This window comes from Plectropomus leopardus, chromosome 1 (assembly GCF_026936395.1).
Source record: "Plectropomus leopardus strain MGB_pleo_1.0 chromosome 1, ASM2693639v1, whole genome shotgun sequence".
NCBI classification, from domain to species: Eukaryota; Metazoa; Chordata; class Actinopteri; order Perciformes; family Serranidae; genus Plectropomus; species Plectropomus leopardus.
In genome coordinates, this window is record NC_142176.1 from 37,010,513 (window position 1) to 37,033,540 (window position 23,028).

The 23,028-nt window shown below is 39.0% G+C and overlaps 1 protein-coding gene across 1 annotated transcript in view; it reads right to left on the bottom strand.

The window, feature by feature from the left end:
* itfg1 (integrin alpha FG-GAP repeat containing 1) overlaps positions 1–23,028 on the bottom strand; it is a 192,678-nt gene that overhangs the window by 105,999 nt on the left and 63,651 nt on the right. Inside the window, exon 9 of the mRNA XM_042484273.2 lies at positions 9,761–9,855. Within this exon, the coding sequence (XP_042340207.2) occupies positions 9,761–9,855 (95 nt within the window). The remainder of the gene's footprint in view (positions 1–9,760; positions 9,856–23,028) is intronic.

Genomic DNA, 23,028 nt, shown 5'->3' on the forward strand with positions numbered 1-23,028 from the left:
TATAATTAGCAATGACAGAGTTGGCAACTTATGTCTTTTTTCAGTTTTTCTGTTTTAAAACACACAGGACATGAAAGTGATCAGATGTGAGACATCCACACCCCTTCTTATATTTCTTATACTTAAAATAGATTTAGCGTGTGAGAGGTTTGAAAGCTGTGGGCCCGATGTTAATTCTTATGTGCACAGAGGTATTTCATATAAAAAAAAATCTAACACACTTATACATCTCTATACATTAAACATTTCTGGTGTATCTTATGTATTTTTTCCGTGTTTTTTCTCTATATGTACTGTTTTAAACTGTTAAAACATGTATTTGAAGTTATTGTGTATATATACTGTGTGATGTATTTGAGGAGACGATTGTTTTTTTTCACCTGTAACACCACGTGACTGTCATGAGATAGCACTTTGGTATTTAAAGATGAAACCTATTCATATTAAACTAAGTCCGAAGAAGAGCATGGTCTCAAAACTTTACTTATGGATGTACCAATCAATTGCACAAAAGGGAGCTACCGTATGCAGACTTTTTTCATGTTGTTTTTGGGTGTGCAAAACTACAATGTTTTTCATGATATTCACACCCTCATATATTGTTTACAATTGGCAAACTGGCAGTATAAAGTATGCCAAATTAGCCACAGTTTCTCCTAGAGATTACTGTTATATACAAATACCTGTGATTTATAGAAGCAAACGTGTTTTGAGGGACATGTAATGCCGAGCAAATTATGTTTTTCATTAACATAATGAGGTAGTCATGCTAATTAGCGTACAACTGAGAAAATGTTGATACTGAACGTATGAACAAAATGTTCACTGACGTCATATTTCAGTTGTTTTCTGCCAAAAAAGGCAATCTTCCAATACAGTATCTACTTGTGATTACAGCATATTCATTTAATTTTATTATTAATTTTAAACAATTTTAATGACCTTTCCCTAACTTTAACCAAAGCGCTTTTGTTGCCTAAGAGAGGAGTCTGGATACGAACACACAGTTCAAGGTCCTGCACTTTGTACATCCAGCATCCTCCCCTACTACCTGTAGGGGAGGATGTAGGGTTTCATTACCTGAAAGAAATGTCTCTGACATGATCCAGGCAGCGATTAGGTTGCCACAACATAATTGAGAATGTAGTTTTGAAACATAAGGAGACAGGTTGGAATGAGCTATTAGCAGTTCCTGTTTGGAATGCACCCATGAATGTTTTTTAAGCTTTCTAAGCACATTTATGGATGTTTATTCACAATCAACACTAAGAAACGTATTGGTAAGCTGGCAAAACTATGAGTCAAACGTGAGTGTTTTGTAGCAACCCCCCAAATGTGAGTGTTTTTGTGGTGACCTGTTGGTATGTTTCAAAGTTTTATTTTAGGCCCTAAACCTGTTTTTTTTGTAGCAACTTGTCTGAATGCTTCTATTTGCTTTTTCTGCTGCAAATGTGGGCGTTTTGCAGTTATATCTTTGTGTTTCTATTGGATTTTTAGGCTCCAAACATGGGTATTTTGTAGTCACCTGTCAATGGGGATAGTGCCACAAAAAAACGGCTGTATTTGAGCGAGACATTGCTGCTTTTCCTGCCGGGATCTAAAACGAGGTACTTTTAGCCAAAACATGATCTTTTTCTAATCTTCACCGAGTGGATTTTGCCCCTAAACCTAAACACACATTACCACAGTGTTGTGAAAATGCATAGCTTCAATCTACCTGCTGCACAACAATGTGCAAATATAAAATATCCATGGTTTGCATAAATAAACAATGTCAACATTTTTTTCTGGCCACTGGTATGAACTATACTCGGAGTCTACTCTTCTTTAACACTATGTGCAATGTAGCTGCGAAGGTGGTCCACTGCCCACATAAGCAAACATGGTAAATGTCTGGGTCAATAGAAGTGTTGGTAGAGTGAGAATGTTACAACTCACTGTGCAACTTTACAGCAAGTAGTATTGTTTCCTCATAACATGACATTTCTTACCTTCAAAATATTACTATTCATAAGATTACACCTTTATCTGTGGCAATGACTTCTACATTAACTGACTATGCACCAATATACCTTGCACTTGCATGTCCTTATCCGACATACCCAGATACAGACTGTTTTTCAGGAGCAGGTGTAAATGAGGTCACGGTTTGTCCCTTGAAAGATGCGGTCAGAGCCAGAGATGGAGTGAGACCATATGTCTTTGTGTCTGCTGGGCAGGGCGGAGACACTGCTACCTGCTGTCAGTGTCACCTCTTTGACCACTGACTGACCGGCTGACTGGGATAACTGGAGGAGGCTGTCTAGCTCACACTGGCTGCCCTTACACCGTCTGGGCTGTAACAGTAGGCAGCTGGTTTGGTCTTCGTGGGTGCTGTATGTGTGTTTTGTATTTGTGAATGTGAGTAAATGGTGTCAGCAAGAGACCGACATACACATAGAAATGTGCTCAGAAAAAAAGAAAACTAAACATACACATTAAGGTAAATGCACAGTGAGATATTCTACAAAGGAAGTAAGTTCATCACCACTAAAGAATATAGAAAAGTAAAAAAACAAACAAAAAAATAACAATGCAAGCTCAACACAGTGCCAAATAAAAATGGCACATTTCATACACTATGTGCTGTTGATCCAATATATATATATATATATAAGCTCCTGCAGTGAAACTGTAGTGTGGGCATTAGTTGGTGCACAGAAATGTCTTTGTTTTTAGCTTCAGACACCATAGCCAACATTAGATAGCAAAAAGGAACAGTAACAATAGACCCAAAGCTAATCAATTCTTGCCACCCACAGAGCCAGGGGATGTGCCCTGTGGCCACACACTTGCCATTTGTGGTCACTCACTCACTGATGGACTGTGTTCTAGAAACCTGTGTCCCACCATGGTTCTTTCACTACACACAGACAGACAGACTCCTGATTATATTCACAATGCATGATCCCATTCACACCTGGTATTATCATGTCATCTGTATCCGAACCAGTAATACTAACACCTGGTATTAATAAACATTCTGACCGCATTGTGATTATATCTCAATATGCAACAGTCATTATCCAGTTCAAGGCAAGCAATGGATAGGTGTCACTCATTGTCAAAAAAACAGTTTTTGTCGGGGAAAACGTTTGTGTTACAGCTAATACTAAGGGCAGCTTTGTATTATAACAATATGAGTCTAATGTGTAAATGAACTATGGCAAACTTCCCTTCATCAGAGTGAGCTGTCTCCTTCTCTCTCTCAATCTCACACCAATATCTGAAGCTGTAATACAAGAGTTTTTTTAAGAGGAAGTGGGTGCCATTCTGTTTCCTGTGCTGTAAAAACAGGCTGAAAAAAACAGATCAAATGGAAAACTAGGCAGTGATTATCAAATACGAACCAAGATTCTGTTGCTGTGTTTCCTATTTCAGGCCTCTAATGTTTTCAGAAACAGAATTTAGCTTCTTGTTAAAATGTAATTTAAGATTTTTTTTTTTTAACCAACTGGCAGCTACATTGTTTCCTTTGTCAAAATGGACAAGCTCACATTACGTCACCCACCAGCGGGAGTATTTTTTGGTCTGAGGTGGCACAGTCCATTTTGGTAGTTGTAGGTTGTCCACCGCTTGAGCAAGACCAAATGCCACAGCTCTTTGTGCCCGATGTTTTTTTCTGGTTATTTAGTACAAATTTCAAAAGTATTTCTGTCTCTCTACTGCATAGTAAGGCTAGGTTTTGAAAAGAAAAACATATTTCCAGCAATGAAATACCTTTTTAAGCTAGTAGGAGAAGATTTAGTTAGGTGACTGTTCAAACAGCAGGGCAGATTTTTGTTTTAAGAATGTGGTCGTACTGTAAGGGTTACATTTACACTTAACAGATCACAATAAAGGGCACATCCAGATGTGACCCACCTGCTTGCATTCTAATCACAATATGTTCTACAAGTAACTACACTCGTTTTCTTATCTAGACTGGATATCAAGATACACGTGTGTTAATGCGAGAGGCAAATGAGTCTCTGAGTCATTCACAGAGGTGATAGGACATAACTTTGACAGTACATGTGAAATCAACCAGGATGAGAAGCAAAAATTAATATGTTAAGAGTGAAGTAGTGAAAAAAATATTCTTGATAATGTTGTACGAGATTAACATTGTTGCAAATATTGCAATGATTTAAATGAATTTAAAAACTGGTAGTGCAGACCTTAAAGAACAATAGGACATTACATTGTTATACAGTGCTGGTATAGGCAAGAGGACATCGCCTCTTGATTTATTTCCTCACATGAATTTTCTAAATGACGACAGATAATTCCTCCCCTATTTACTTTATCTGACAAAATATGTATAAAAAAATCCCTAAAAAAAGCACCTATGAAGTTAGGCTGTGACTTTGCTGGTAGTGTGTGAGCGAGAGAAGGAGAGTGCCCTGTAAGGTGCCCTTGATTGATTGTCTATTTCTGCCAGATTTTTCTGGATTTAACAATGAACTTTATAGTTGACCAATGACTTTAACTACAGTATGGGAATGCAGGGAAACGAAAATCAAGTCAACAACTCCAAATGCATAGATGTGCTAAGTGTAACGCTTGTTGAAAACTTAATTTGATGAATTTTGTCATTAAAGTACCTCGGAGTATGTTGCAGTGTAATGTAAGCACTTAGCAGGAACCCAATTATTGTGACTCTCAATTATGTTGAGAAAATGATTGGAAGCCCAAAAGATATTCAGTAATAGAATATTTGCAATGGTCTGTGTAAATCTGATGCTGTTTATTAAGGGATGGTTAGTCTTAATTATTGTTCTGATTAGAAAAGTCCATTTGTAAAGCCATTTCATCAAGCCTTAAACATATTGAAATGCTATTTAGCAATATTGCACGGTCTGCATTTTGCTGTGTTGAACTGGAAATGAGCCATGGTCTAATATGCAATATACTTTTGGCTTGTTCTTGTGAATATATTTCTGATGTTTAAGAGTCTTTTCTTCCAGCCAACATAAAATACTGAAGGCACATTTTTGTTTGCTTTCCCTTGCTTCAATGTCCTTGACAGGTGTAACACCCACGGGCAGACAATTGCATTATTCTCTGCAGTAATGTCCGATTGTATTAGGGAATGTGGGAGCAGAAGAGGGGAGGTGCAAAGTACAATAAATGTGATCAGTGTGTGTCTGTAAGGATGGAGAATGGAGTGGGGAGAAATTGTTGGAAGCCCCCTGTGGTTTCTTTTCAATATGGTGATGTAAAGGCCTGGAGCTACTGCAGAGGTAGAGGCAGAGCTGCGGCTGAGACCACAGGAAGGAAGGAAGGAATGAATTGCTGTTTGGAGATGAACTATAGACACACACCAGTTTTTACTCAGCAGGACTTCCATACACACCTGAAGGCATCTCATCATGTTTGTGCCTGTACGGTATACATGTAACTATCACTCTCTACTCCTCTTTTCAGCTTCTCCCGCCCCAATTCCCTCTCATGGGATGTTCCTCTCAAAGTGGCAATGAAGGGACAACAGAAAGTGCTTTTTTGCCCTTACTTTCTTCATTTCCTTCCACCAGTGCTTCCTCCCTCCCTTCATCCACATTAAACTCTCTCTTCTCCTCTTTTCTGGGGATTGCATGATATTGGATTTTTGGCGATATTTCATATGCTTATATATACCAACTTATTTGGCTGATAGCGATATCAATAGTGATATACCCACTTTTTTGCCCACGGAATTTCAATAATCAAGTCTCTACTGTTGTGGAATTTTCATCATATTAGGCAAACTGATACTGATGACCCACTAGCAGATGGAGACATAAAATACAACACTTTTTAATAAGGGCTATGAAACAATTCAGTTTTTAAATCGTAATTAATTGCAGAATTTCAAAAGTTAATGGTGATTAATTGCACCTTTCAATTTCATCATTGTGCATTATAAAACAGTTAAAGTTGAAGCAATTCTTAACAGACTGTCTTGATTAGGAATTGAATAACAGCAAAAAAACCTTCATCAGAACTATCATAAAGAGACTCATGGGTACCCATAGAACCCATTTTCATTCAGATATCTTGAGGTCAGAGGTCAAGGGACCCTTGTGAAATGGCCATGTTGTTTTTTCTCAGTTATGTTGAGAAAATGATTAGAAGCCCAAAAGATATTCAGTAATAGAATGTTTGCAATGGTCTGCATAAATTTGATGCTGTTTATTAAACAATGGCTAGTCTTAATTATTGTTCTGATTAGAAAAGTCCATTTGTAAAGCCATTTCATCAAGCCTTAAACTGTATTGTATTGGAAATGAGCCATGGTCTTAAATATGCAATATACATTTGGCTTGTTCTTGTGAATATATTTCTGATGTTTAGGAGGTCTTTTCTTCCAGCCAACAAAATAGTTAAGTCACATTTTTGTTTGCCTTCCTTTGCCTTCCTTTAATTCCATCATTGTGGAATTATAGAACAGGTATGAAGCCCATACTGACAAATTAAAGTAATTCTTACCAGACTGACTGATGCCATTTTTCCATTGCCAAAATTTAGCCTAACATTGGAGCGTCACTCATCTCACTTTATGAAAAGCTAGCATGACATGGTTGGTACCAGGTCTTCTTGGTTCATATGATACCAGTTTCATCGAGCCAAGTGCAGGTCTAAAATAAGAAAAATACTTTAACTTGGAGTTGAAGTTTTGTACATGCTCACTTTGTCAATTAAGAAATGATTGGTTTGTGATATTCGTAGAAATCAGCAGGTTGGCCCATTCTGATATTTCATTTTAAAGCCAATATCGGCTGACACTGATGATGTGCCGATATAATCGTCCATCCCTACTCTTTTCTCCTGTCATTACTACTTCCCTCATTTACTTTCTCAATCTCTTACTCTTCTCTTTCCTCTGTGTCTTCCTCCATTTTCTCTGTTATTGTCAGTGGGCAGATACCTCTAGGGGAGACATCTGCTGACTAGCTTCTCCACTGTAATGGACCCACACACACACATACACTACACACACAAACGAAGTAACATCGAGCATAAATATCAGCTCATACAGTGCTTACACCACAAATAATGATTAACAGATGACACGGATACTGTGAGGCAGATAAGCATGTATGCGTTGGCTTCTGCTCAAGGAGGTTAGAATGACTGCTCATTATTATCACCACTCCATTAAAGCATAGTAGCTCTGAGAGAACCTGTTTTTTCTGCTTCACTGTGCTCACCCTTCCCTCTCTGCCCGTCTCTCTCTTTGACATTGATGACTGTCTCTCAAACACATAGCGACACAGAACACAACATGTGTTCACTTCATCCATCATTGCGGATAAGTTCTCCTCTCTCTGCCTCCCCTTCCCTTACTTCAACACCCTCCTTTCACTTCTTCCTTAAACCATTTTTTGTTGTTGCTGACAGGCAAACAAAAGAAGGCATGTCCACAGGGAGTGCGCATCTGTGTGTGTGTCTATTGTGAGCACATGTGTGTGTGTGTGGGGGCGGACATGCAGATAAGCCTGTAATATTTCTATTTTGGACAGAAAAAAAAGTGGAAGCTAGTTTTCTGGTGGCGAAGGAAGAAAAAAAGAGTGGGGGCTCCTGTCAACTGGTAGGATGCAGCTGAAAAGAATCACACAAGATTCTATGTAGGTGGTGGTGGTGGTGATGTGTGTGTGTTTATGTGAATTTAAGAACTCTGTGTGAGCATATCCGTGCACATATATTCTCTTCTGCGTGTGCACATTATTTAAATAGGATTGATGTGTGTGTGCGTATCAGTTACTTCTATCTCACATGGCTCAGCAAACAAAGTGACACCAACTGAATCAGCCCCCGATGTCTTTCTAAGCAGTGAGCCACGTGTTTAATGCCTTCCTGAAATAGACAGCCATTGTGTGGAGAAATGGGAGCGCTGGCATTGCATTGGAGCCACTGGTGAGGAGGGAGAGAGGAGTCCTGATAAAGGCTCAGACATACTTTCAGCATTGAACGTCTGCAGACAACTGCAGTCATGCGGATGCACATGCGGTTGCATCCATAGTACAACTGAGGGTCTGGTCAGGTCCCAGCAGTACGGTATATGTGACGACTGAGAGGTGAGCTTACTGTTGTCCTACTGCAAACATCAGCTGAAACTAAATCTACAAGATCCAACATAAAACTAACTTCACCGAGGTGTGGTGGCTGTGACTGGCTTGACCGAAGTGTTTTGGACTGGACTGGAGTGTGGAGCAAAACATTATTTAGTTTTAGTTAAAGTATGTGCAGTCAGAAACAATTGAAAACCTCACAGGCTGAAAAATTAAGCCAACTGGAAAGTGGCTAAAACTGCAGTTCCTTAAATAGCCACTTGAGGCTGGTGCTAAAGCAAGCTATCCCCGATAGACCCCTTTGAAAACATGCCAAACCTTACAGCAGAAATTAACAGGGGCGCCCCTTTAAAGTCGGACGTTCGTATCATTAGTCTTCAGTGTACTGAGATTGCTTAAAGTTGAACAGTTTTTTTTTTGTTTTTTTTCCCTCTATGCAGTGTACTTCTGGTGATGTTTTAATCCCCAGATTTTGCTGCAGAGTGAGTGCTCCTGACTTTCATGCAACTCTTTGGTACAGGGAGCTGCGGACATGCAGGAAGCAGCACGGAGGGGGAGAGAGGACAGACTTTCTGCCTAAAAGTGGTTAATTTACAGCTCACAGAAACTTAATGCGACAGTCTCTAGCTTTTATTTGATATTGAGTGTCAGCAAAAAATGTTGTTAATTCTGAGTCGGGTACAGGGCTAAAAAAAAACGTGTTTGGAGCCCAGTAAAATAAAAAACAAAAAAAACCCAAACAGTTTTGGTCTCTATAGCTTATTTTAACAATCATGACAACTATTCGGGGGGAGAATTTCTGTATACATGTTGGAGTGAGAGGCTGTTGGCTGATACTATTCTTGGCTCAGATCCATTTCTCACTCTTCCACAACACCAGCCTCTCGCACAAATAAGGTCACTTCTAGCTCCAAAAAGCCAAGCCGGTGATGGCTGAAATGCCGAACACAAGACTTCAAAGTGGGAGTCCACAAACCATCGGTGACGGCATGACGATTACATCCATTATTTTTTACAGGCTATGGTTAGTGACAGTCACAAAAAAAACATCCATGTAGTCTGCGTGGACACTTGTGGACACGGGCTAGTGATGACATTTACTTCACGTGGACCAAACTCCAGTCTCTTGGATATGTGGAAACTATGCATTGGCCTTAAGACATAAAGAAAAGGGCAGTAGAGTGGGTAGTTCTTACAAGACAAAAAAGACAGCATCAGCTATTTGTTCACTTAAGCAATCTGTCTCAAAGTCACCTCTTTTAGTCATGTGAGCAATTACCAACAACCTCTCCAAGAAGCAAAGGCAGAAGTAGTGTTAAGTTTACTGCATTAAAAAAGAAAATTGGAGAAGAGGTCAGGGTGGATGGTAGGTTCAAACAAGACCTCTCCTACCAGAAGTGACCTCTGGCTTCTATGACTCCTCTGAGCATATAAGAACTAGCAGAAAAGATGTCAGTTGAACACAACAGCGTTGAAAAAATCAAGAGAGCGTTGCAAAGAACAGAGTGTCGTCGCAGTGTCTGACAGCATTCAGCGTGAGGTAAGTACAGAGAGTGGTACAAAGTGGTGTTATAAAGAATAGAATAGTAAAGAGCAGCTCATAGAATAATAATGCATAAAAAACCAAGCTTATCCATTAGAATGACTTTTAACACAGCTGACAGTGTGGTAATGTGTGTGTTATGTACCTCTTTTGAGCCTGACTTGGCCAGGTAGATGGCACTGCTTTGACAGGCGGCGTCCGCGCACACAGGGAGGAGGTGGTCCTGGTAGCCATCACCATCTGTCAGAAACAGACACATAGAATTAGACTGAGAGGCAGCAATGCTGGATTGAACCAGTGCGAAGTGTGATCCTTTTGTTTTCTAAAACTGTGCTATTTTAGATATTTTTACTCCGTCAGAATGCCACGGATTTGTTTTGGAGTTGACTTTGAGCGCATCGCAGTTTCTGGCAACAAAGACATTGTTCCTGTTTTTTTCCATGTGTGAGCCGGATCACAGGAACACCTGCTTGTTTCATACGAGCAAACACACATCCAAGCAGCACTTGTCTCTTTGATGCCTTTTAATAATGTCAGTTGACTTGAAGAAATTATTTTCTCCACTGATTTTCATTGCTATTAATTAATATTATCATAATGCCATGCAGACTTCATCTAATGTACAAACAGGGGTAGAGCTTTCCAAATCAAAACAACAGCTCTTCAAAGCAAAAACACTTCAGTGCACCAGGTTCAGTTTCACATTTCACACCACACATGCACGCACACACGCAGGCACACACTTAACATAGCAAAACAATTCTTCATTAAGTGTCCTTGACTGAATCACAAATTACTTTTACTTTTCATCACATTTACGTCTGCTAAAACAGACACTGTTGTGATCTACTTATTGGTTTCTGATGTCTTCAGGTCTTCATCTCTGTGAAACATGAAACCAAACATTGTAAGGGTGCTGAAGGAAAGCAGACTTTTTTGCTATAGAACTGGTTCAGATTACAGATTTGAGCTGCAGAGTGACGCACACATCCACTACAGCAAAAATACGAATAAAGCTCATTGTAGACATAAATAAAATCCCTCTCATTGTGGGAATGTGTCACTAAAGACAGTGTGGTGAGTACTGTTCTCTTTCTCTTCTTGATTAATATACGCAAGAGTCTTGATTTTTTTTTGCATCAACATATAGACTGACTAACACTAGTTATTATTCTCAGTTTTATTACATGAGACTGAGACATTATTGGAATTTGCAATATCATATCATGACATTTAGATCTGTAACAGATAATGTCAAGAATTACATGCATTTGGATTATTGTCTGAAGACATTGTTTACTAACATGATGGTCATGGTCCTTCAACCTGCAATTTTTTCCCCAATGAGCTACAGACCTTTTACACTTATAAGTGTTAAGTGCTCTAGTCATTACTGTTATTACAAAGAGTGCTTTTTGTGCTATGACAAGTCAATGAGAAAGGTCTTTAAATGTGCAAAAAAAGCTGATGTTTAAACAAACATATCAAGATTTTAGTAAACAGGTTTTCTGATCAAATCACTTTTCTTTTTTTTTTTTTTATAAAAAAAGGGCATAAAACAATGAAACCTCTGAATTTCTGATATTTGGTGTGCTGGACAGCATTTGAGATTTGGCTATTTCATAAAGATGCTGCACATGCACTCTGTGTTCAGAAGCTGGCAGGTAAATTGACACCAGACATAAAGAGGTGAAGCCGCGTCCAGGCTTCTCATCGCACTGTTTGTCTGAATGCTTTTCAACAGGGCAAGTGCAACGCTCCCAAACAGATGTTGTGCCATGTGGAAGGGGAAAACTGAATGACACTGATTATGAATGACAGTACAGAGCAGGGGAGGAGGAGAAACTGAATGTGGCTGTCAGGGGCAACTGAGCGAGAGGAAGAAAGGAAGAGAAAAAGTGAGACAGATACAGAGATAGGCTACTAAAAAAAAACAAGTTAACATTTGTTGTTGTAAAATCATAAAAAAATGTCTGTGACTGACATTTGTTTTTTGTATTTGTGTATAAAGTTACATGAATTTGCTTTCTAATATTCTCAAAGCCAGTGGGTGATAAAACAAATTTAAAATTCTAAAAGTTTGGAGAGAAACATCACAAAACATAATGACACAAACTGTCATTTCTTGATCATACTGCCCTGCCATTTAAAAGGTCACTACTGATAATCATGAAAAATGCTGAGTTAAAAGGTGAAAACTAAATGAAGCTATCAGTGGGCAGTGAGAATAGAGAATAGAGCAGATACATTGTTTGTCCTAGCTTTACACTGCACTGTTTGTAGTTGCTTTCCTTTGAATCAGTGTAAAGACAAAAAGTTTCCCTTGCAGTGTGGACAAATGAAAAACAGAAAGAGAAATGATAGATGAATATGAAATAAGTAAATCTCTTTAGAAGGTACACTGCAGTTCATTATTTTTAATTTAGTCCATTTTCAAGGCAGTGATTCACATATTCAGAGGTGGCACATAATGTAGTCATGAAGTGATGTGTCTCACTTATATGAATTAAATGAATGCCAGCAAATACTCATACTTGAATCTTAATCTGTAGTGTTTACTAAATTAATAATGAATCAAGTATCACGACTGATTATATTTATTTAGACCGACTTATCAGATAAGGGGCAATCCATCAATTACACCTTTATATAACTTGTTATGAAGAGTACTGCTCAACTTGTAAAATCCAGTATCATGTCTTCTGTGGCTGTGGAGAAGCTTTTTCAAGTTTGAGAAAATAACTGGTGATGTCATTAAGGTATTTTGGCTTAGGCTAGGTCAATCTCTGAATCCATCGGCTATCAGTTTAATAAAAATTATCTTCTAGGGGCAACAGCCACTTTTCCCCACCACTCATCTCTTTCTAAACGCATTATTTGTTACAAATGTTCTTGAAAATAGTCTTCACCACAAAATGTCAACTAACAAATAAGAAAACTCTGAGAAGGCCTTATTTGCACAATAAGAAATCATTCAATTCAATGTTCAAATAAATGAAGCAAATTTGCATTCTCTGAAAAAAGTAACATATGCTACAAAAAATGAAATAAAATAAAAAAATTGGCTCTTGGCAATATTTCAGGAGATCCAGTGTAGCAAGCAGAAATGCAGGCCAAGACTTCCTCTTTTATTTGCTGGTCATTTTGACTCTAACAGATATCTGCAAATTACTGCAGATAACTTTTTAAGACAGTTAATGTATAGTATAATTGTCATTTTGGCCTCTCAACACGGACAATTATTATTGGTCAATACTACTCTAATTACAAATGGAAAGCTGAATTCCTTTGATACCAAAACCTTGTTTACAGATTCTGCATTCATTAACATATATTTTTGTATAGAGATAAGGGCTTGGTGACTAGAGACTTTTTATATGGTGTGGACTTTCCTTGTTAACTGCCCTTCTAGTCCTCCGACCACTCAAAGCACTTTAACACTACGTGTCACATTCATCCATTCACACATGTTCCCATACTGGAGACCAGGGCTACCATTCAGGATGCCACCTGCTATTCAGTTAGCATCCATACACACTCACACACCAATTAAACACACATACATACAGACAACAGACAGCCTGGGACTAAAGTCAAGGTACCACTGAATCAAAATGTTTGGACCATTCTTTTTTAAAAAACATGTTTCTATCAAGGCCCTCAACTTTTTGAGGTGCAATACAGCTGTTCAAAACAATTTAACAAACTCCTAATCTTTCAAGATTCTAAATGTACAATCAGCACACAAACACATCCAGGCCACAAATATCTTGTGCAGAACACATTGTCATGTTTGGAAGCATAACAGTGATTTTCTTTTTCAAAACATTTAAATATGGGCATTGCTGTCTAATTTGTTGCATTGCTATGATTGTAGTGGAGTGTGGAAAGATGTGTGGATGCTGAGACACTGTAAGCAGAGAAACAAAGACGCAGGCAGAGATAGAGACAGAACGTGTGCTAATTCAGTCCTACAGAGGTTTTAACTCGCCATTCTGTCTTCAGTGTTTACTGTCATTTCTGCTACACACACGCAGTAACGTTCCTTCCCTTCGTCCCACCTGTCCTTACCTTCATGAATACCTTCTTTCATCTATCTATTCATCTGTCTCTTTTATTCCCGTTATGCTCTCCTTCACCTGATTCCTCTCTCGCCCTTCTCCCCTCTCCTCTTCTATCTCACTTCTCTGTCACTCACTCTCTCTCTCCCTCCTATTACTCGCTTCTCAGTCTTAATGCCTCTGTTTCTCCGTCCATCTCGCCTGCTCTTTATTCACCATCACTCTCTCCCTCCCGCCCATCTTCCCTCCCTCCCGCTTTTCATCTCTCAGTCCTGCTGACAATGCGTGGTGTGATGGAGATTGGCTGAGAGACTTGCAGAGGGAGGAAACTGCAGGTGTGGGTTGAAACGAAGAGGGCGCGGAGGAGAGGGGAGGGCCCGGGAAGGACGAGGCAGAAGAATGGAGAGAAAACAGAGGACAAAATTGGTAAAGACAACAAGATGAGAGAGACTGCGAGACAATTTACAGGGACTGTGCAGGTACATGATTTGACACATTGGCATTCATAGAGTACCACACTGTGCCAATAACAATGCAAATTGCAATATGGACACGCACATATGCACAATGCACATTGCAGGATGCAGCCAGAAGACTGTGTCTCATTACAAACCCTATGATCTGATAAAAATCTGTGTGTTTTTTGCAATTGTGTGTGCAAAAGGTGTAATGGAGGGAAGGGGCATGCATGTTATATAATATTGGTTATGTTTTTCCAGGTTTAGAAGAAAGCAAAAATACACAAATGCTTACATAAATACGCAAAACTAATTTCCAACTTCGGGAGTCTTTCACCGGACATATTATGTACCGTGTGCCTCTATAAACTCAAGGTAATTAAATGTACCTTTCTCCCATAGCTCTCGAGCGCAGGGGTCTTCATTATTTTTCAGGCCAAGGATCCCTTATCTGAACGACAGAGCAAAGACCCCTACGACATATATTCTATAAAACTGCATTGCATATTAAAGTGGGCAGATGGAGGTTTTCAGACAGAGGGCCATTTCAGCCTCAGGCTGCAGTCTTGACTTGTATTTGTTTTTTAAGGGAGAAAATTTTACAGACAAAGTTGTTGTGAATGCTTATGTGTATTTCTTTCTATTTAAGATTTTTTTAATTTTTGTATTTTCTCCTTTATTTAATGACAGCCGGTGGTGTTGTTATCATAAGTTGGCAGACAGCAGCGGCCTGTCCACATGCAAAGCGCACTGGCAGTGCTACTTGATAATGCGAACAGAGGAAACCAGTCGCATGTCTGCAGGTAACAACGCTACCGGTAACCATTTAAGTGCTCATAGGGTGAGAGAGTTCTGCAACTGACTTTCGCGCAGGCATCTGAAGTTTGCTTCCTGTGTGTGTGTGTGTGTGTGTGTGTGTGTGTGTGTGTGTGTGTGTGTTTTCTACACCTAACCATGTACCTCTGTTACCTAATCTCAATCATTGTGACAATCAGCGCTGTTGTGTGAACACAGAGACAATGCTGCTTCATCCCTGCACACGTGCAATTGTTGACATCACAATAATGAGCCGCGTAATCCCATCATGATGTCATCCCACCACGTGCATTTGTTGACGTAACGTTACGGGCAGTGTCATACCACCATGTGCATTTGTAAACAGCTGACACACAAGGATACCTAAAACATCATAGGTTGACACGGGAACTCCTGACAGAGCGGTATCGTGTGATGAGTTCGAAGTGAGAACATGTTGGTATTTTCTGATAAATTAAAATTTTTGAAAAAAAAAAAAAAGTCCTGGGCTCTCACATGAAAACTGATCCAAAGCCAAAGGAGTGCATCTACAACCATTTAACATTTATTTCTCCAGAAAAGGTTTATTCAGCATCGATCATATATCAAAAGTCAAAACTGTCACATGACATACTCTACATGTTGAATTGGATTTCATCTACCAGTTGTTAAGGTAAAGTCATGTTAAAAAAGGGTGCATGTACTCATAGCCATCAAACATGCTCACTTTAGATTTACATCAAATTAAGTCTAATGAGAGATCGTTCTTTGAATGAAGGAGGTTATTTCAGTTTTTTAATTTGCACCATGACTGTTTGATGAAGATGCAGTGCGAGTTAAAACTTAAGTCGTTTTGCACTTTATTAAACATTTAAGTGAATCATGTGCTTCAGTATTTTCTTTGGGTGCAGTCCTTATGAAGTGGCCCATTGAAGTGTTTGATCAAATTAAGTCCCTCTAGTCTCCAATCTTAAAGAGTTAGCTGGATCCTCTTAAATGTGGTATAAGGAAGGCATTGTATTACATCGAGTAGATGTTAGTCAGCAGTTTGGAGTAAGAGGCAGAAATATGATCACTGAAGCTAGGCACTGTGCTGTGGACAATGGACAAGAGCATTATATAAACTACATACACTTTAACATTACATTACAGATTTAAGCCACTAAAAAAAGTCAATATCAGTGTACGCTATATTTCGAATATTTTTATCCCTTTACCTTAGCTTTAGACAGCCCTTTCCAATAGTTCACTGAAGCCATTTTATCAATCTATGCTCCCTTCATAGCCACCACACTATTAACAGAAACAGTAATTTCACCTTGCAGAACATGGGAGTTGCTGAGGCAGTGGCGGCACATTGCTTAGCTTACATGGTGGTACTCCTGCCTGCTTCAAAAAATGGAGGCTTGCTGACTGCCGTCTACTGTAAGCAACACACTGATTATGGATAAGTACCTCCTACAGCCCTACTTAAAAAAAAAAAATCCAAACTATCCATCGCAGTGTGAATGTTGATCCAAGTAGAGAACCCCCCACCACAAAACAAACAACAAACAAAGAAATAAAACCTTTGTCTCCCCTCTTAAAATGATATTATTCATGGATTTTGTAACTCCTATTATTTTACTGTGTAATGATAATGCTTTAAGTTTGGGAACTACAGTTTTCATAAATTGGGATTATGGTTAGGGATTTTATAGAATGTCCACAGGAAGTATAATCTTGTCATGGAGTCAGTTTAACTCTTTTTTGCACTACATTTGTTTATTATGGCAAATTGATAATATTTAAAGTAGGCTAGTAATAGTTCTTGTAATCGATCTATGGATGCACAGACATCTATCACTGAATCATTTTGATACTGAAGACAATATAAAAACATGATGATTCTTGAGCATGTTCTGGAGTTAAATAAAATGTATTCTTTCCTACGATTTCTAAGCACATTTATGGATGTTTACTTGCAAGTGATGGAGACAACGATATCCCTAGAAAGCATAAAACTAAATGAATCTACCAATATGCATATCAACCGTGTCACAGACACTGCAGCAGCTCAAATCAGTGAGCCAAACAACAACAAACTTCTCATTGTTTTTGGAAGACTGGCATGCACCTGTCCCTTTCACCTCCTGCAGTATCTTTGCCTCACGTCTCTCCCTCCGTGCCCCCTCCTTCAACTCTCCCATTCCTCCCTGGGGAGGCATGCCTCACAGCTTGAAACTGTCTGCTATATTATAATAGTGGATGCAAACACAAAATGGAAGTTGTGAATTTCCCTTTCAACACACCACACTTGCAACATATGCAACATTTTTTAAAACATATTCAAAAGTAAATTGCTAATTAGTGTGCAGATCACTGTGGGTGGGTCCTTATAATTGGCAGAGCTACTTATGCATAATTACCACACAGCAGATATTGGAATAAGAAAGAGGGTGACGCAGGTTTGTACCTTCAATGAAGGACACTTTTGTTGCAGATGTACTTTGTAATTTGCATTGAATTGCATATTAAAATGTGCAAATTAATATCTGAACTTGAAACTGAAACTGTGAACCTGGGGGATTCAATCATTTGCATGAAGATTGGGATATTTCTAAATGCCAGGGATATCGCAAAATGATGCCTGATTAGGAGATTTTTTTTATCCCATTGCTGCTCTTTTTATTCATTAATATAGTCTAAACAGATACATGTTGTTATGTGATACTGCTTACACAACTGACTCTGATGTCAATTAGCCGGGCAGAGCTCCACTTCTTCCGTTTTACAGGTACACCCATTTCTGCAGGAGTGTGACACTAAGAGAGAGAGCGATGAAGAACGTGAGACTGAAAAAGCAAAGCGAGTGAGAAAGCGGAGCAGACTGGCTGAAAACATGACAAGACAGCCGGTGAAAGAAAAATAAAAAAAAAAACAAAGGGAAATGACTGCAAAAAAATAGTGTGAAAGGTATGCAGTGGTTGAGGGGAGAATGAAGCAGACAGAAAAGAGAGAGAGGAGGAGAGGTTGGATGTAACACAATATAATAAGATGAGTGGAGAAAGAACGCCTGAGGGGAGAGCAGAGAGAAATAGGCTGTCCTGTTAACATGCTGACTTACCTGCACGCACGCACGCACACACTCATACAGACATACACACACAGCATGATGACAGCCTTTCCAATTTTAAATATCACCTCCAAACACATTCCTGTCGCGCTGTCTGAGAAATCTTCCTATCTTAGCTGCTGGTTGCGGCGCAGCCTCCCTCCATCCTACCTGCAGTGAGGCTAGCTGACACACTTGGTTGTGGGACTTCGTTGTGCTTTACCTAATGATGAATTATGCATCTGCCGCTGTCACTTTGAAAAATGCAATTACCTCAGTGATAAGGCAGATGGGCCTGTTTTGTCTGGCATATGCTGTGCATCTATTAAGAGTCTAGTGCTGGAAACAGAAATGCAAGCACACAAACATGGGTGTGTGGACAGATTCCCCTTTGCATCTACGGACATACACATTCTACAATTCTACAATTTCATTTAGCAGACGCTTTTATCCAAAGCGACATACAACACAAGCAAGAATTTAGACTTAAAGAAAAAACCCTTAGTAAGTGCAAAAAGTGCTTCAGGTGTGATTGGTCACAGGTATTGCCGTCTAGTGGCAGAAGAAGTATGCATGCACACTCAAGTTTAGCTAATGTGTTCTGCCTGCGGGAGCTAGTTAAAACATGACATTCGGCTAAACACTGGAACAAATATAGCACATCCAAACGAACTGTTCCGGTACAGCGTTAACTGCATCTATCATGTTGGGCATGTGTGTTCTGTTACTGTGGCAAAAAGCGAAGGACAGACAAAAGAGACATTTTTTAATTCTAAAAAGGGTGCAATTCAATTCCAATTTACAAACATGTTCTATTCAATTGCCTGAAAGTGGTAGTAGATATTAAATCTTAAATGTCTGTGTGTTAGATTAAAGGCCAGTTTCAGTCGTAAAACTAGATTAATGACATAAGAGATCGGTCCATTTATCAGCAAAAAGGAGTGACTTTTTTTTCTTTAAAACATTTTAAGGCTTTTATTGGTTTTAATATAGAGCAGCTGGTGAGTGACAGGTAAGAAAGGAGAGAGGATGAGGGGTGACATGCAGCAAAGAGTATGTACCAAGGCAGCCAAGGACTCAGCTTACTTGGGACTATCAGATGAGGTATTGGTCACTTCAGGAGGGACTACTGAATCATTTATTTTTTCAATGTCCGCTGAACAGTGAGAACAAAGTAATCCAATTATAAGCCAAAATCGAAAAGCAAAGGCATAAAACTTGTTTCTGGTGTCCCTACTGGGGCCAAATTGTGGTATTTGGTAAAAGATACTGTGATATTTGATTTTCTGCATCTTGGCCAGTCCTTTGGGACACAACAGTCTGCCTTTGTTGCCACAAGTTTGATGTTGGTTTGGTGTGTCTGGGCCTTAAAATCACTAAAATAAAAGACAGCAATTAAATTCCTTTTTTTTTTTTAAGGACTAGCCCATGTCATACACAGAGGGAAAACACTCACCAGGTGCAAACAAGGGGTTGGTGGTGTCATTACAGCATAGTATCATCATATTTTGCATGGTGATACCACATTGATACATGGAAAGCAAATATCAATTTCATTATTAAACTTTAAATTCAAATTTAACAATGGTAGCTGACTAGAATAATAAAAAAAAAAATAAAATGAATTGCTCTTTCGGTCGACTAGAGTCGATTTGCTGCAATACAAATGACTTAAGATGAACAGACTAAATAAGCAGATGCTAACAATGTTTCACTATAATAATTTGCAGTTGAAAAACTGCAATATATCATCCACCACAAAATGAATAAATCCCAATAATATTGTATCGTGATCATATCGTATCGTGATTATATCATATCATGGGGGCCTCTAGTGACTCTCACTTAGTTCAAACTCTGATCAGGCTAGATCACCATAAGGCTAAAAAAAGTATGACAGACATTTCTAAATATAGTTCCATAAAAAGGACATTTTTCATGATTAGAGTGTTATATGAGAACTATTTGCATAATAATAATCTGAAACTGCTGCAGCTGACTGAGCTTTCCAAGATGAATTCCTAGACGGATGTATAAAGGGAAAGATGTAGAGGAAGGTGGACTCAGAACAGAGAACAAAAACAAAGAAAATATAGAGAGGAATGTCGTGAGAGACAGATAGCGAAAGGTAGAGGTAGAAAGATAGAAGGAGAAATGACACTGTGATGGAAATAACTCCCACTTCAGATCACACTGGGACGCAACGCTGCTCTCTGCTCCATCTCATCCTCTCCTACATTTTCCCTTCACTCCTTCATTATCCTCCCTGCCATCCTCCCTCTCCACATCATGCACCTCGGCTTATGTTTACTTTTCTATCCTCTTTTCTATCTCATTTCATATCATTTTTTCAAGTGCGCCATTGCACCTCACACTTTCATTTGCCTCACTCCTTACTCTCCTCCAGCCACCCTGCGGTCATTCACTGAAAGTTTTTGGGTAAAGTCATAATGTGGTCTGTCATTAGCCTGGAAAGAGGGTGGTCAGATGGGCTCATAAGATGGCCTCACAGAGAGCGACACACGCTGATTGATAATAATATTGACAGAGTTAGGCTGGTGGACAGAGATAATGCTGATGCAGTGGGAGGACAATTTAAGCAGGTCAGTAGATAAAGAAGAAATGTGTGTGTAAATACTAGAAAAGGGGCCACACACAAAAGCAGCAACACTTGTACAATTTAATGCAACACTGATATATTCAATTGTCTTTTTTTGTGTCAGAGAGGTTTTGATTCAACAGGCTGAGTTTTGTGATTTTGTATTGGATTGCATTGCATACTCTATGGTATTCTTGTTATTTTCTCTGCACTTCAAGCATGCACTACCATGGGAGTGGGCCTGCAACGACTCAAAATAGCTAAAATACTGGAGACTGTATCCATCATTGTACAATTTGTAGTTACTTTATATATAGCAAGAAATCTGCAGAAATCTGGTCACTTTAGCTGTGGTTGCTGTGTGTTCCGTGCTGACTTTTGTATTGCAGTGTGTGTGTGTTGTTTGAACAAGTAACTTGGTCACTTTAAAGATGTGGTTATTGTGTATATCATGTTGTGTTTTGTGCTGTCGGTTGTGTGCCTACTGTTCTTTGTTGTGTGGGGCATATGTTTTTCTTTACTGTGTTGTAACTGTATATTCTGTGTCAGCCTGTTAAGCGTAGGATTACAGATGGAAATTAGCGTCTCGTTAAATGTGGTGCAACCTTGTTTCCATTTCTTGTAAATGATCAATGTAATTGCATACTGTCCTTTTGATAACTAAACTAAACTAAAATAAACTAAGGACTAAGGACTAAGGACTCGTGAATTGATCATATTAGATGCAGCCTAGACAACATTTTAAGATCACCATAAGTATGAACTTGATTTGTTAACTGGACTCAAGCCAGAAAAAAATATATATATACAAGCAACTTACAAGGTAAGCTGTTATCACAAATGTTCCAGCAATCTATCCAATAGTGGTTATTATAGTGTACCAACTTGAATCACCATGTCAAATTTACGAGAATGACACAGACTGAAGGTCACAGTGACCTTGACCATTTGACTACCAAATTCTTATCAGTTAATCTTTGAGTTTACGCATACATTTGTACCAAATTTGATGAAATTCTCTCAAGGTGTTTGTGAGATTGCTTTAACGAGACTGAGGCAAAAGCAATGTCAAAGTGACCTTGCCCTTTGATCTCCAAAATCGAATCACTTCATCCTTGAATCCAAATGAACGTTTGTGCCAAATTTGAAAACTAAGCCGTCGAGGGGTTCTTGAGGTAATGCATCACAACTCGAAAACATAATCCCTTCAGGCACGGCAATCACCAGCGCGGGGGCATAAAAAAAAAGAAAAAGTGAGCTCCATGGTGGCACCACAGGAAAGTTCAGGAGGAGTCAGGAGCACACATCCTCTGGGGACCATTACTGTTTAGATAAAACTTTAGGGCACCCACCTTAACAATATATCAGGACCAAAGTGTTGGGCCTTGCCATTAAAAAAACATAAATGCCAGCCCCAAATGTTAGCACCTCTCAGATATTTTATATAATTATTGTTACTTACCTCAGAATAAAATCTAGCTGTTATTGTCGGTTTACTTTACATGTAACATCAATCCCTTTAAGAAGCCCTTAAATTTAAGATGTTTAACTTATTAAAATGACTGTGACAACACCACCGTTCACCATAACAACAAGCTTTTAATGCCAGTTAAAATAATCATTGTCATATGACCTGAGAAACTTGGACCTATACAGTAAAAAGCATGACGAAGAGAGAACTTCACTTCTATATTCTTGTATCACACTCGAGCTGCATGTGTGCATCTGTCTTACAACTATAGTAGAATATAAAAGACAGAACACAGTTTGCTTCAGGCTGACTTGCATCCATTTTGGACTTGTGGCATTAAAATATTTAAAGAGTTTTTACCTTAGGGTGCAGGATATCTTTCAGTTTTGTGTGCAATTCTTGTCAGAGCCAATCTCCTCTGCCTCACACTGAGTCTCCCATTCAGCCCCATTGATTTTATAACAAACAATGACTCCACTCTTGTTGGCAGGGAGCATCTCTTTTTGTCTCTGCCTGACAATATCAGAGTTGGGCTAGGGTTCAGACTGCAGGTAACTACTTTAACAGCTTTCCAGTGCGGAAGCATAAGAAATTAAGGTCTTTGTTTCCTCTAGTTTTGCGTATACAAAAGCTCACTGCCCAAAGTGCCAGCAGACAATTTAGTTTGGCTTCTGTCCATGAATTGTTATTCTCCATAGCTCTCTGCTAACAGCAGAATGGGTTTTGCTCAGCAGTTCTGTCATTCTGGATTTGACATTATAGTTGTGCATCAAGTTTCAAAAGACATCAAGTTGGGATGGCGTTGCCGCAAATCAAACCACCTCCAAATGTGGTTTGGATCCAAGCGACTGACTCTGAGCTGAAAAATGAAGCCAAAACAATAGTGCCCAAAACTGTAGTACCTCTAATGACCACTCAAGGCTGGCTCCAAAAGT